This window comes from Ovis aries, chromosome 7, assembly GCF_016772045.2.
Source record: "Ovis aries strain OAR_USU_Benz2616 breed Rambouillet chromosome 7, ARS-UI_Ramb_v3.0, whole genome shotgun sequence".
Taxonomy (NCBI): domain Eukaryota; kingdom Metazoa; phylum Chordata; class Mammalia; order Artiodactyla; family Bovidae; genus Ovis; species Ovis aries.
Genome location: NC_056060.1, coordinates 36,074,973 through 36,089,190, shown reverse-complemented (window position 1 = coordinate 36,089,190; position 14,218 = coordinate 36,074,973). Strand labels below are relative to the sequence as shown.

Below are 14,218 nucleotides of genomic sequence, written 5' to 3'. Positions count from 1 at the left end.
GATGAACTGTGTAAGCCCACCAACATTAAAAATAAATTTTTGAAGGTTAAAATACTTTTACCAACTCTTCACTGAGGAGTTATTAAGTAGCAAAATGTAATTATTTGATTCTTCAGGTTCCCCTAGCCTCTGACACTCTCCAGAAAAAAGGTTAAAGGACACTAGAAATAAATTAGGAAAGATGTTCTGGGATGCCTTAAGGGTTTCTTAGAAGCATCTCAGAGGTTGATGAGGGATGAAAGAGAGAGAATGGGCAGTACTTAGACCTCAGCTGCCCACTTACTTAGACTGTAATAGTTCCACCTGACCCATTTTTTAAATTTAGAATTGTTAACATTAAATTCTTAAAAAAAAAAAAAGTTTTCTTAACAAACATCATGAAGAAAGGCACGAATTATTTCCAAATTGAACAGATAATGAATGAGTAACTTGGCCACACTGTTACCAGTCACAGTTGTCTCCTTTGGTTTAGGGCTTTTTCATTTAAGCGTTTACTTATCCACCTTAATAAAAATTGATCCTAGATCCAAACCTCTTAAAAGTAAAAGTATATGCTTTAGATTAACTGATATAACCAAAAATTAGCCAAAGTCAGAATTTTACCATGGAATTTGCTACTTAAATTGGTATAAATGGCAAGAAAAGGAACCCGGTAAAATGACTTTTAAGTGGCTATTACAAAAAACACAAAACTTTTTTTACTGATTATTTGGCTATGTAAAGTTTCCACTCACACAATTTTAGATTCTTCTTTTCTATAAACAAAAAGCAGTATATGGATATGTTGGTTTCTGATTTATTCCATGATACATTAATGAGGAAGTTTTGAAATTGCAAAAACAGAAAGATTTTAGGAAAGTAGTGGGTCCTTCCTTAATAGGATCATGTGAGAATTCATTTTTGGCAAACCAAGAACTGGATCTTAGACCTTAATCATTAGTGCTAAAGAAAGGGTACTATATGTTTAATTAATCAATCTATTTGGTTAGTAATAAGCCATGTTAAATCCTTCCTGGAACAAGGGGGGGGATACAAATTATTTAAATGAATATTTATATATAATTTCTGTTCAGTATAAAACCCATTTACATGTATTCTTTGTTAACAAGATACATGTTATCTAAATTCTCAGGCAAAATTCTAAAGCAGTGTAATAGTAACTAAGCAAAATAAACAGGATATAGGTTTATCAGAAAGTTAACCAGAAACATTAATAGAAATAATATAAGTGGGACTCTTACTAGGATATCATATTGTAAAACAGGTTAAATAATGAGGGCTGGAATTCAAACTGTCACTAAAGAATAAGACACTGTGCTTCGGAGAGTCTTAGCACATAAGCACTGGACTGGGACAGGATTTGTGGGCTCTTGGTCTAACAAAAGATATGCATGAGTTCCAACCTCCTCAACCTTCAAAAAAATGATATTTGAAATTCCTTCAACTTCTGAGAGTTCTTCCTTCAATTAGATATAAGGGGCATAAAGTACAAACAGATTGTTTTAATATAATATTATGAAAGGTTCAATAAAAGCATAATTTAAAACAAAATCAGACTGGTTATCAAACTCTTCCTTCTTAAGAGGACTGGATCTTTGAAGATATTCTTCAAATATCAAAGGGAAAAGGTGCAAAAAGCTGACTTCAACTGAATTTTCATATTTATTTTCAAATGGATTGGGAAAAAAAGCTATACTGCTTTCTTTAAGCATTTATGACATGTTCTGTATGTTTACAAAGCAGTGATCTTTATATGTTGTTGATGGCATATCATCATCCCTTTTCAGCACCTGTATTCCAGGTAATAAGGCTTGCTTAAGATCCTGCCACATGCTGTTACCATGGAGTTTCTCCCACTGATTTGTAAAACCCTAAAAGATACCTGTTTTTGAGGGCACTGTCAGGCAGCTGTGTATCTAATAAAAACAATAATGATTTAATTAATTTGCCTTCCTTCAAAAGGTCTTAAGTGCCTTAAAAGGTACTATTTCCCAAACTTGACTGAGCACCAAAGTGAACTGGATGATTTTGAAAACACAGGTAAATAGGCTACATTCTGAAGATTCTATTTCAGTTTGTATGAGGTGGAGCCAAGGAATCTTCTATTGTCACTATGGATTTATTTAAATTCAATAGGTCACTTAGCTGCCCAACCAGGGAAGATAAACACTAAGAGACTTCCAATCTGTTGCAGAAGGAATATTTTAAATTACTCTGGTAGTCTACCTTAGTATTTCTATGTACTGGGACACTGAGGAATTAATCTGGAGGAAGCAAATGTATACACAAGGATTTTTCTAAGCCACAAGATTTATAGTAAATTGGAGGAACTAAAAAGCCTCTTGATGAAAGTGAAAGAGGAGAGTGAAAAAGTTGGCTTAAGCTCAACATTCAGACAACTAAGATCATGGCATCTGGTCCCATCACTTCATGGGAAATAGATGGGGAAACAGCGGAAACAGTCAGATTTTATTTGGCGGGGGGGGCCTCCAAAATCACCACAGATGGTGATTGCAGCCATGAAATTAAAAGACGCTTGCTCCTTGGAAGGAAAGTTATGACCAACCTAGATAGCATATTCAAAAGCAGAGACATTACTTTGCCAACAAAGGTCTGTCTAGTCAAGGCTATGGTTTTTCCAGTGGTCATGTATGGATGTGAGAGTTGGACTGTGAAGAAAGCTGAGTGCCGAAGAACTGATGCTTCTGAACTGTGGTGTTGGAGAAGACTCTTGAGAGTCCCTTGGACTGCAAGGAGATCCAACCAGTCCATCCTAAAGGAGATCAGTCCTGGGTGTTCTTTGGAAGGACTGATGCTGAAGCTGAAACTCCAATACTTTGGCCACCTCATGCGAACAGTTGACTCACTAGAAAAGACTCTGATGCTGGGAGGGATTGGGGGCAGGAGGAGAAGGGGATGACAGAGGATGAGATGGCTGGATGGCATCACCAACTCGATGGACTTGAGTTTGGGTGAACTCCGGGAGTTGGTGATGGACAGGGAGGCCTGGCGTGCTGCAATTAATGGGGTCGCAAAGAGCTGGACACGACTGAGCAACTGAACTGAACTGAACTGACTTGAATTCTAATCCCAGACCTGTCATTCAGTAGCTATAGAGTCTCATGCAAACTTCCATCTCTGAGCATCTTTTTCTTATATATAAAACTAATAACAATATTTATTAATTCACAGAGCTATTGATAATTGATGTAAAATTATTCTGTAAGCATTAGAAAAATATATGTATATATTTTAGACATATTTTTGTTCTTTCATTTCAACCTCAATCTGATCCTTAGTTTAAAAGTTCATTGCTTTAAGTGCACAAATTACCAACTGGCATGTTTATTCTTCTCACCCATTACCATTCCTGAGCTTTGAGATCTACAACCAGCTGAAAGTAACTGGAATATAGCTATATAAAAAGATAATGGGGCCAGGGTTGTTTCTGGTCTACAGTAAGAAAGAAATTGTTCTGATTTGCAACAAAACTCTTCTGCATAACAAAATTAACAGCCCCTCCGGGAAAAAAATTAGATTTCATAATAAAATGCTTAAGCAAATTTGTGGTAGATTTTAATGTAAGTAAGAACTCCCATCTAGAAAGTTAGATTTACCTCGACTATCAGTTTTGAAGACTTTAATAATCTTTGTTGTGTTACTCACTCAGTTATGTCTGATTCTTTGCAACCTCATGGACTGTAGCCTGTCAGGCTCCTCTGTCCATGGAATTCTCCAGAATTCTCTAAGAATACTGGAGTGGGTTGCCATTTCCCTTTTCAGGGGATCTTCCTGACCCAGGAATCAAACCTAGGTCTCCTGCATTGCAGGCAGATTCTTTACTGTCTGAGCTACCAGGGAAGCCCAATTAATAATCTTTAAGTACCACATTTTTTTCAGATAAATATCACATTCAAAAAGGGCATGATTAAAATAAGAATTTGAAATAGTCCCTAATTTAGGAAGATGCTATAAATCTGAACGCAATAACTTTAATAATTTCTTTTTTGAGCTCTGATTGTCAACATTAGTACTAACAAAAACAGCAAAAAGAAAGCGCAATATTAGCTATAATTCTTTCATACCAAAGAGAAAAGGGATCAAACAAATATCAGTTGTGGGACTTCCCTGGTGGTCCAGTGGTTAAGAATCTGATTGGCAATGCAGAGGACATGGAATCCCACATGCCAACTACTGAAGCCCATGGAGCCTGCAAGACACAGGTAGAGACTCCATGTGCCACAATGAAAGATCTCACATGACTCAACAAAGACCCCATGTGCTGCAACTAAGACCTGATGCAGCCAAATAAATAAATATTTTTTTAAAATACCAATTGTAACGATTACAAGGGTGTGCATGTGTGGGGAGTGATCAGATTACAAGAAAAAAGAAAAAGAGCAAGAAACAAAGGGTAGAAATCAAACAATTTTCTAACATTTAACTATGGTCTTCAAAGTTACCATAAAGATCCAAAATTAAGGAGTCAAATATTACAGTAAGCAGTAGGCTAACTAGAGGGTTAACTTCCATAAAAAGTTAAGATTGGTTAGCTCTGCATTAATTCAATATGAAACCAGAGCAAGCTAACATATGACACAAAAGGCATCATGGAACAGGTGATAACATATAAAGAAGGCATACCTTTATTTTTTAAAAGGAGATACTAGATATGGTAACATTTTAAATTTATACCCCTCTTGTTCCAAATGGCATTTAAGATGACTTACTTTGTCAATTAATTCCCAATTTGGTAGTGACCTAAATCATGGGGAATCCAAAATCATTAGAAGCAATACTTTAACTGAGGAAATCTTGATTCTGGAGCCAGAAAATAGGAAAACCTAACACAAGATAGGAAGCTGAAATCAAAGTCCATGTATTTAGACTGAATCCCCTTACCTTTGATCAGAACTAGAATGCAGCAATTCTCTATAAAGATCAACCTATTTAAAACTTCTTAGGAAATTTTAGGGGTGTTTTTAGTTTTATAATCTTAAATTTTTTTTTAGCAAAAACTTGGTATCAGAACCATTAGTCAAAGGATGTTATTATAAATTAAGATCTTGTCAATCCAATCTTCTGGCAAACCACACTCATCAAGAACAAATTCACTTTACATTACACAGCACTGCACAGCTTTTAGAGTCTCCACCATACACAAAATCCATGCACATGCACAGAAAAGTCATCTGAAGCATCACCTTTAGACAGCAGGTTAACAGCCCAAACTGCGCCACAAGACTGCATCTTACAGTTCCCTTTGATGAGTTACTGAGCTCAGCTTCTGATGTTAAATCTTCATTTTTAGTAAGCAGATTAGAAAGGAAGAGATTAAGTGAGAGAATGAAATACAGGAAGTAGTGAATGCCATTCAAACAGAACAGAAGCAGGTTTAGAGTTTTCAAAACATAATGCATTTAAATTCCTGCCTGATTTCATAGAAACAACCAACATCTGAGAATCTAGATAAAAAGAAAAACAAGAAAACTATTTAAACCAGTGTATACTTCATTATTCCTAAGAATGTCTGAATAATGATATTCTGCCCTAAAATTATGAGAATTAACATGAAAAGAAGGCAAAATATTCAACATTTTGTATCTCCAGTGAGTAGGATGAAGGAATCATTCATACGTTGACTAAAATACAGTAATTCAATATTTATTTTAATAAATCAGAGCTGAATCTTTATACCATAATATGACTTAAGATTCAATAGTATAAAACCTGTAGTACCAACTTTCAACTTCTCTAGTAAGGTTGCCCAGAAATACCAACCTGTCTTGAAACTATGTGCCATTATGTTTGGCAATATAAGCACAGAATGCAAAGAGGCAAGTTAAGACAAAAGACTACTTTGTCTGACAATGGTTAAACTAGGACATTAGGCAGTTTACAATTCTGAGAAAGTGAAAAGTGAAAGTAAAGTCGCTCTGTCGTGTTCGACTCTTTGTGACCCCATGGACTGTAACCTATCAGGCTCCTCTGTCCATGGGATTTTCCAGGCAATAGCACTGGAGTGGATTGCCATTTCCTTCTCCAGCGGATCTTCCCAACCCAGGGATCAAACCCAGGTCTCCCGCATTGTAGACAGATGCTTTACCGTCTGAGCCACCAGGGAAGTCCCATTTTAAACCTGCCTCTTTTTAAACTCTTGTTAGTTAGGATTTTGACTTATCAGTTACTGACAAAGGGAATTTCCCAGTGGTCCAGGAGACTCAGCACTTTCACTGCTAGAAACCACAGTTCAATCCCTGCTCAGGGAACTAAGATTCTGCAAGACACAAGGTGAGGCCAAAACAAAAAAACAAGTTATTGACAAACACATAACATTTTTAATAAGGATCTGTGCTTTTTGCTTTTAGGATTCAAATAGCAGCAAGCTAAAAGAATGGCATTTATTCACAGTTTTAAAGTTTAATCCTGGTAGTCTGTTTTTAAATTCTAGTAGTCCTTTAAAAAGAATGAGCTAAAATTAAAATTTCCTTCTCTTATAATACAAGGTTCTGTTAAGGGAAGCTATTTCCACGTTTTATTAGAAAAAGATCTGTTGACATGGCTTCAATGAATACCAGTGAACAAAAGAAATCTCAAAGAACAAATCTACTGAAGACATTTTCTAGATAGCAATACATCTAACAATAGTAGCAACAAAAAGCTTCATTCTTTTCTTGCCAGTCAAGCAATGTAGCATCATACAGTTAAAAACTAGGGCTCCGCCTGGTTTTGAATCTCAGCTCTTCCACTTGCTAGCGTAGCATTCTGGTGCCTCTGTTTCCCCATATGTAAAATGGTGATAATAAGAGAAACTATCTCATATTAAGGTTACTGTGAGGATTACATTTCAAGTGTTCAGGACAGTAAGAACCTAAATTAATATATAGGATCACAAATCTCATCCAAACCTCTGGATGAGAGACATCTTGAGCAGTACCACATAATCACATATATCAATATTTCTGCAGTGAAAGAGATTAACATTACATTAAGTGGGATAGATTATTAAACAGCTTCAGTTCAGGTTACATCTTGTAGCCTAATTAAAAACAAACCTTTGGCTTTCAGAAATTTTTAGATTTCTAAATGGCAGATAAGAGATTATGGACCTGAACTGTTATAACTAGTACCACAATTAGTACTAGCTTTATACAGAAAACTAAGATCCTGTCTCTGCCTTGAGAAGCTCATGTTATGGCTATTTATATGATAAGTCTAACTGAAATACAGATTAGCAGATAAGCTTAGAAAGATCATGCCCCTGGCAAGAGTGAAAGAGATACCATAGAGGGCAAGGTGTCAACAGTATAAAGGAGAAATGGGTGAAAGGAAGGCAATTAAAATCAGTCTTTAAATTGAAATTCTACTCTCTTCTCTTCAAGGAACAACTGTTCTGTTATAGAAGCCTGTTGATTCCATATGTTATGAAGAGCTTTCTTCTCCTGACCCATTAGGAAAGGGCTCTGCTGATGTTAGAGGCTGAGAATGGACTGCTTTAAGAACATACTCTACCTACTGTCCAAGAAAATCCTGCCCATGTTTGGCTGGGTACACAAAGAAAAAGAAAAATAATACTTCTATAGCTCCATTTCCCACTTTCTATGATATCAGACCATCTCAGGATTTATTCAGAAATAATTTGCTCTAGGTTCTAGAGGGAACTTCTTCTTCTTTGCTTTTCTCTTAATACCTATCTCAAGGAAGTTCATGTACTATTTTTTCCCCCTGAACTCTTCCAAGAGCATACACAGAACATAGGAGAAAAGCATAGGTGAGTGTGAAAACCATAGTTAAGAATTTAGATCAAAAAGTCTGTGTGTTTCTAACTTGTTTGCTTAATATATTAAACTCTGATTTATAGGTGATTGCTATTAAAATATACCCTTTTGGAGAGTCAACCAAGGTCTAAACAGGTCAACAGACTTGTCTTTCTTAGTTTCTTATGCCCAAACACTAAAGCTGACCAATAAATAATTTAACTATATTTGCTCAGGTAGAAATAGTACAGAGAATATTGTCACATGGAAACACTTAACTGAAAGTATGACAAAACAAAAGCTCCTCCATTCCTAATTCCTTTAGAGGAGTAAAAAATGCTGAGTCTGTAAACCTTTGTATCTTGGTCTTGCTTTATCACAGTGGCTGAGACAACTGGATAGTTACAAAGCTCTTTTAAAACTGAATATGCTTAGCAGAACAGATAGTTATTTAATCTCCAGACAATGTCATTTTGGCCAAAGGTGAAGTTCAAAGTTGAGGGATGGCTTACTTCTCATCTTTGTCTGAATACACATATTATTTGTCAACACATGGAGGTTGTTTTATTCAAGATTAAAGAGAGAATTGAAATATTAATAATAAAGTCACTAAAATGAATGAATTCTTTTTTTGTCAAGTATTATCTCATACACTATACACAAATATTTGAAGACTTCTCATTTCCTAGTTTACTAGAGGCTTCAAATCCTCAGCCTTCTTTGATGTTTCTTTCTTCACATTTGACACATAATCAGTTGGCTTCCCTGGTGGCTCAGCTGGTAAAGGTCTGCCTGCAATGCAGGAGACCCAGGTTCGATCCCACCCACTCCAGTACTCTTGCCTGGAAAATTCCATGGACAGAGGAACTTGGTAGGCTATAGTCCATGGGGCCATAAAGAGTTGGATATGACTGAGAGACTTGACTTGACTTTCTTTCTTTTAGTTGATTTAAAGAGAATCCGACTTATACTTTTCTCTCTAATCTTAATGATAAGGTTACAGCTCACAGGCCTAGTTTACAAAAGGTTCCTAACTGGTCTCCTCGTGTGCAGTTATATCCTCCACTCCAATCAATCAACCCCCTAGGCTGGCATTCAAGTTCCTTTACTGCCTACTTATGTCTTATTTTTCACTTTTTCTCAATGTGAATCATGTAGTACAGTTGAGTCAGGCTCCTCTGTAGTCTTTATTTACATTAAATCTTCCACAGGAAATGTCTTCCCACTTTTGCCAGGCCCATCCAGATCTTTCTAATCATTCAGAGCCCAACTCAAGTCCACTCTCTCCTATAAGATGAACTCCAAACTAACTTTTAGTAGTTCTGTACCCTTGGCCTCCACTGATATCATAGATCTAGCACCAGATTTCTATAGCTTCTACTTTCTGCTATTCTGTCTCATTTATCCAACCACATGCTAAGTCCTTTGATGCCAAGATCCAAGTCCTTTATTTCCTTGGCCATCCCTCATGTGCCTACCACAGAATATATGTTTTATTAATTCTCCTTATTTGAAAGGAAAAACACACTAATTTCATCCTGCTATGTATTATCCAGATGGATATTTCCCAACCTTTTCATATTATTTAAAATGTAATTGGGACTTGATTGAAAGATTGATCAAATTTAAGTGATGGTTTTCAGTGAGTGTGCCTATTTACATAAAAAGTTTGATATGCCTGAAGGAGAAAGAGATTAAGTTGATCTAACCAAGTTCTTTATTTAGGCCCTGGAACACTTCCTGGGGGATGAGAGGGGGGTTCTGAAGGTGATACTCTCATTTTAGATTTATTTGAAAAAGATTTTGATTTATCAACTCACCTACTACATGGGCATACACAAAGGCCACAGCACTTGTTGAGTTCTGTTAAAGTCTTCTCTGCTTCTCTCATGTCTTTGTTTATTTGGTCCATGCCTTCTTCTATGCGTTTTAGTTGTTCTAAGAATAAGTTGTGGAAGTTAAATTTTATGTTACATTCATGCTGCCAATCAGAAAGTGCTATTATTAGTATAACGGAAGAGCAAACTTTAACCTCGAATCCACAAACAATTCATCACAGTGACTATATCAGGGCCAGATGGTACTATATGCTGTCCAGAATTTAAAAGTCTTTCACATACTGATCCTAGGGTATCTGGCCTCTGAATGTGGAAAGATTTGTTCTAAAGAAATGTGTATAACAGGAGCATGTTGAGGATTGGCGTAGGCCTCACTAGACCAGATTCCTAGCATTTCTATTACTGAATAGGCTCAAAACCTAAAGACTGTCCTAAGATGAATAAAAACTAGACCAGATTGCTCAGGGCCAAATCAAATGCAAAGTTTCTAATTCCACAAGGATGTAACTTGATTTCTGAAAATTATGAAAGAATATCATAATGTCCAGGACACAAATGACCAGTGCACACAATAAGCCCTGCTACCTAATAAATAAATACTTGGTGGACAATGGGATATTGTGACTCTCACCCCAAATAGGCATCAAAACATGATATAAATTAAATCAGAAGAAAAGAAGCAAAATATCACTCTTATCTTACAAAGGAAAGGTACTCCCAAAGGCTTAATTAATTTTAACTGTGGCTGATTTGAAAAGGCTTTCTGGCATTCTAAATCAAATCAAGAGTTCCTGCCAATGACTGCAACTCACCCCCTTGTTCATCCAGCATAGTGATAGTCTTGATTCCTGCATCCTGCGACTAAAAGAAGGGGAAAAAAGCTGATAGTACAACCAAACCAAACCAACAGAAACAAAAGTACAAGGTCTGAAAAACAGCAAGGAAGAAACATTAGAAACTTAAGTTCTCAGAGGATTAGAAAAAAACTAACCTCCCCAAACCAACACACCTTAACATATTAAGCCCCCCACCCCGGCCAAATAATTAAGTCACAAACTCATGGTGAATTGTTTTCCCTGTTATATTCCAATACTATCAATTAGAAAAGCCAAAAAGGCCCATTAGTGCATGGTTTGACAATTTCAACAATTGCCGATTTCAAATAATAAAGCTTATTGATACAATATTAATTCCAGTCTGTGTTATCAGAATTCCTTCTATACAGTTTCTATACTTAACTTGATGATTAAACACTTTCTTACCTCAATGGCTAAACCCAGGATTCTCCTTGTACTTTCCAGAGACTAGGAGAAAAAAAGAGTTTTAGCATTCTAAAATATGTAGCATATCCCCGCCCTCCAAATCTGATCACAGGCCATATTCATGATGCTACTTTATTTTTAAAGATTGCTAGCACATCCATTCCTCCCTTCTTTAAAACAAAAAATAAAGTTTACTAATTTAATTTTCATTATTTTATTTCTACCAGATGCTTAAGAGAAAATTTGAAAGAGTATAGTTAATGGGATTTATAAAAATGTAATGTAGCAGAAATCCAGGGATATCACACAGATATTAGAAAATTTTGTTAAAATTAAACAAACAGAATTCTTCATATCTATCTTCGTTCTAAGTTACTATTCAGTAATGACTATTTAAAAAAAATCATACAGATTGTTTGCACTTATTTAGTTTTTTGATGAGCTGACAAAATAAGAAACTAGCAGTAATGGCACTCAAGGGCAAATGCATTCTTTGATATAAACAGACTAGGGAGAGGCCGAAATGGTCTTCTAAGAAGGTCCTCTCATGCTTCCACTGTGAAAATTGAAAGAGAATTAATGACCTATTCCAAGTAAAACTTTTACCTCATCAGTAACCTGGTTAGCCCTCAGCTGAATTTCTTCTGCTGACAGATTATCCATGGTCAATTAAAATTCTTGATAGGTGCAGAAACTGAAATGTGGATATTCTGTAAGAATAAGAACACAAAAACAAGCTTATTTGAGCAAAGAATGTGGAATTTAGGATACTTATCTAGAAAACACGATAAAATAAACCTAACTTTATCTATCTATCTACATCTTACCGGTGAAGAAATTAAGACTGAGAGATGGTAAACAAATGTTAGCTAGTACTAGAGCTGAATCTAAAATTCAGGTTTCAGGACTTTCAGGGAAGCATTATTTCTAATAGGAAAGTGGTCCCTCTACTTTGAGAAGGAAGGCATTATTAAAACACAAGCTTCAAGAAGCTATTAAATATCAGAGAAATGCAAATCAAGACCACAATGAGAGGTACCATTTCACACCAGTCAGAATGGCTGCGATCCAAAAGTCCACAAGCAATAAATGCTGGATAAGGTGTGGAGAAAAGGGAACCAACCCTCTTACACTGTTGGTGGGAATGCAAACTACTACAGCCACTATGGAGAACAGTGTGGAGATTCCTTAAAAAACTACAAATAGAACTGCCCTATGACCCAGCAATCCCACTGCTGGGCATACACACTGAGGAAACCAGAACTGAAAGAGACACGTGTACCCCAATGTTCATCGCAGCACTGTTTATAATAGCCAGGACATGGAAGCAACCTAGATGTCAATCAGCAGATGAATGGATAAGAAAGCTGTGGTACATATACACTATGGAGTATTACTCAGCCATTGAAAAGAACACATTTGAATCAGTTCTAATGAGGTGGATGAAACTGGAGCCGATTATACAGAGTGAAGTAAGCCAGAAAGAAAAACACCAATACAGTATACTAATACATATATATGGAATTTAGAAAGATGGTAATGATAACCCTATATGCCAGACAGCAAAAGAGACACAGATGTAAAGAACAGACTTTTGGACTCTGTGGGAGAGGGAGAGGGTGGGATGATTTGGGAGAATGGCATTGAAACATGTATACTATCATGTAAGAAACAAATTGCTAGTCTAGGTTCGATACACGATACAGGATGCTTGGGGCTGGTGCACTGGGATGACCCAGAGAGATGACAGGGGGAGAGTGGTGGGAGGGGGGTTTAGGGTTGGGAACTCATGTACACCCGTGGTGGATTCATGTCAATGTATGGCAAAACCAATAAAGTAAAGTAAAAAATAAAATTTAAATTAAAAAAATCAATTAAAAAAATAATAATATGGATATACTGTATAGCACAGGGAATTATAACCATTATCTTGTAACAACTTTCCATTGAGCACAATCTGTAAAAGTACTGACTCACTATGCTGTATACCTGGAACTAATATTGTTAATCGATTATATTTTATGACAAATACAAAAAATAAAAGCCAAGAACAGAAAAAAAAAAAAGAAGCTATTAAAATAGATTCCTTGTTGTAGAATGTTCTTTGTACATTGTTTGAATATGGAAAAGCAATAAGGTGAAGAAGTCCAAGCCAGGTAGTATTCCGTTAGTAAAGTAATAATATTCAAAGTCATATGCCTACAGAACACAAGGACCATTCTAAAGACCATGTGCTGGTCTTCCAGCTTTTCATCAGAGAAAATGAAATACTTTCATTATTAACAAGAAAATGATAATGCTGATACAAAGAGCTCAGAAAAGAACTAGTTTTTATTAATAGTAGACTCTCCCTTTTCAATTACTATATGGTTTGTTATTTTAGTGAAGTCCCTAAGACTTAGTAACTTAACTTAGTAACTCATAGTAACTCAGGAAGTGATCTCATAGACATCCAAATTGAAATATAAAACTTTTAATAGGTGAAGATTCAAGAGTCCTGCCTTCTAATTATTAACAGGGATACACTGTGTATAGTATTCTTCTTTGAGTCCTCACCTGTAATAATAAGCACTGTGTGACTTATCTAGGTTGTGTTCTTTTTATTACTTTTGATAGCTTTGTAGTGAAATGTTGAAAACCAATTATATAAAAGCCTTTTGTCAACGACACATAAAAGTGTGGTTCACATTCTGGATTTATCATCAGGGGACATCTGGCAATATCTGGAGAATTTTTTGACTGTCAAGAGTTGGGGGGTAGGGAGGAGCAGTGTTACTGGAATCTAGTTGGTAGAAGTCAAGGATGCTTGCTAAACATCCTATAATGCTCCTTGGCACAAACCTCCTACAACAAAGAATTGTCTGGCCCCAAATGTCAAAGCGCTGAGGTTGAGAAATCCTGCCGCGCAGTACACTCATTGATGAGCAGAGAGGCTTGTTAACTGCGAATATATTATACTGAACTCTTGGAAAGGACTTTGTTATGTCTTTGTACCTCTAACACCTAATAGGATCTGACAGTTGGTACTCCAGTAAATGTGTGCTGAATGAACAAATAAGTAGAAAAACAAGATGTACCCTCAAAAGTGTTTAAGTGGATCTTAGAAACAAAGCGACATATAATAGTAGCATAAAGCCTTCAAATAAACAACAGAACCACAAATCAAAAACTGCCATAACATGCGTATGATCTAGAATAGCCTGCTGGTCACATATTGATCTTTTTAGTCACGTCCATAGCTAACCAAAACTTTTATTAGAACCATCTTAAAAAAAGTGATAATATCCCATTCCCAGGACAGGAAGGCATTACATTTAGAGTTTTGTTTATAATTCTACTGTCCTTTCTAACCATTTCAGGA

At 36.0% G+C, this 14,218-nt stretch overlaps 1 protein-coding gene across 8 annotated transcripts in view; it reads right to left on the bottom strand.

Annotated features, from left to right (window-relative positions):
• Window positions 1-14,218, bottom strand: part of SNAP23 (synaptosome associated protein 23) — a 44,905-nt gene that overhangs the window by 8,899 nt on the left and 21,788 nt on the right. For 4 of the 8 annotated variants that reach the window (XM_060419134.1, XM_042253033.2, XM_060419133.1 and 1 more), the window contains 5 exons: window positions 11,464-11,567; window positions 10,858-10,899; window positions 10,408-10,456; window positions 9,578-9,695; window positions 5,433-5,465 (listed from right to left, as the gene is read on the bottom strand). In XM_060419134.1, coding sequence (XP_060275117.1) covers window positions 5,433-5,465; window positions 9,578-9,695; window positions 10,408-10,456; window positions 10,858-10,899; window positions 11,464-11,520 — 299 coding nt within the window. In that variant the 5' untranslated portion in view covers window positions 11,521-11,567. The remainder of the gene's footprint in view (window positions 1-5,432; window positions 5,466-9,577; window positions 9,696-10,407; window positions 10,457-10,857; window positions 10,900-11,463; window positions 11,568-14,218) is intronic. The other 4 variants (XM_060419136.1, XM_042253034.2, XM_060419135.1 and 1 more) reach the window with 1 other exon arrangement.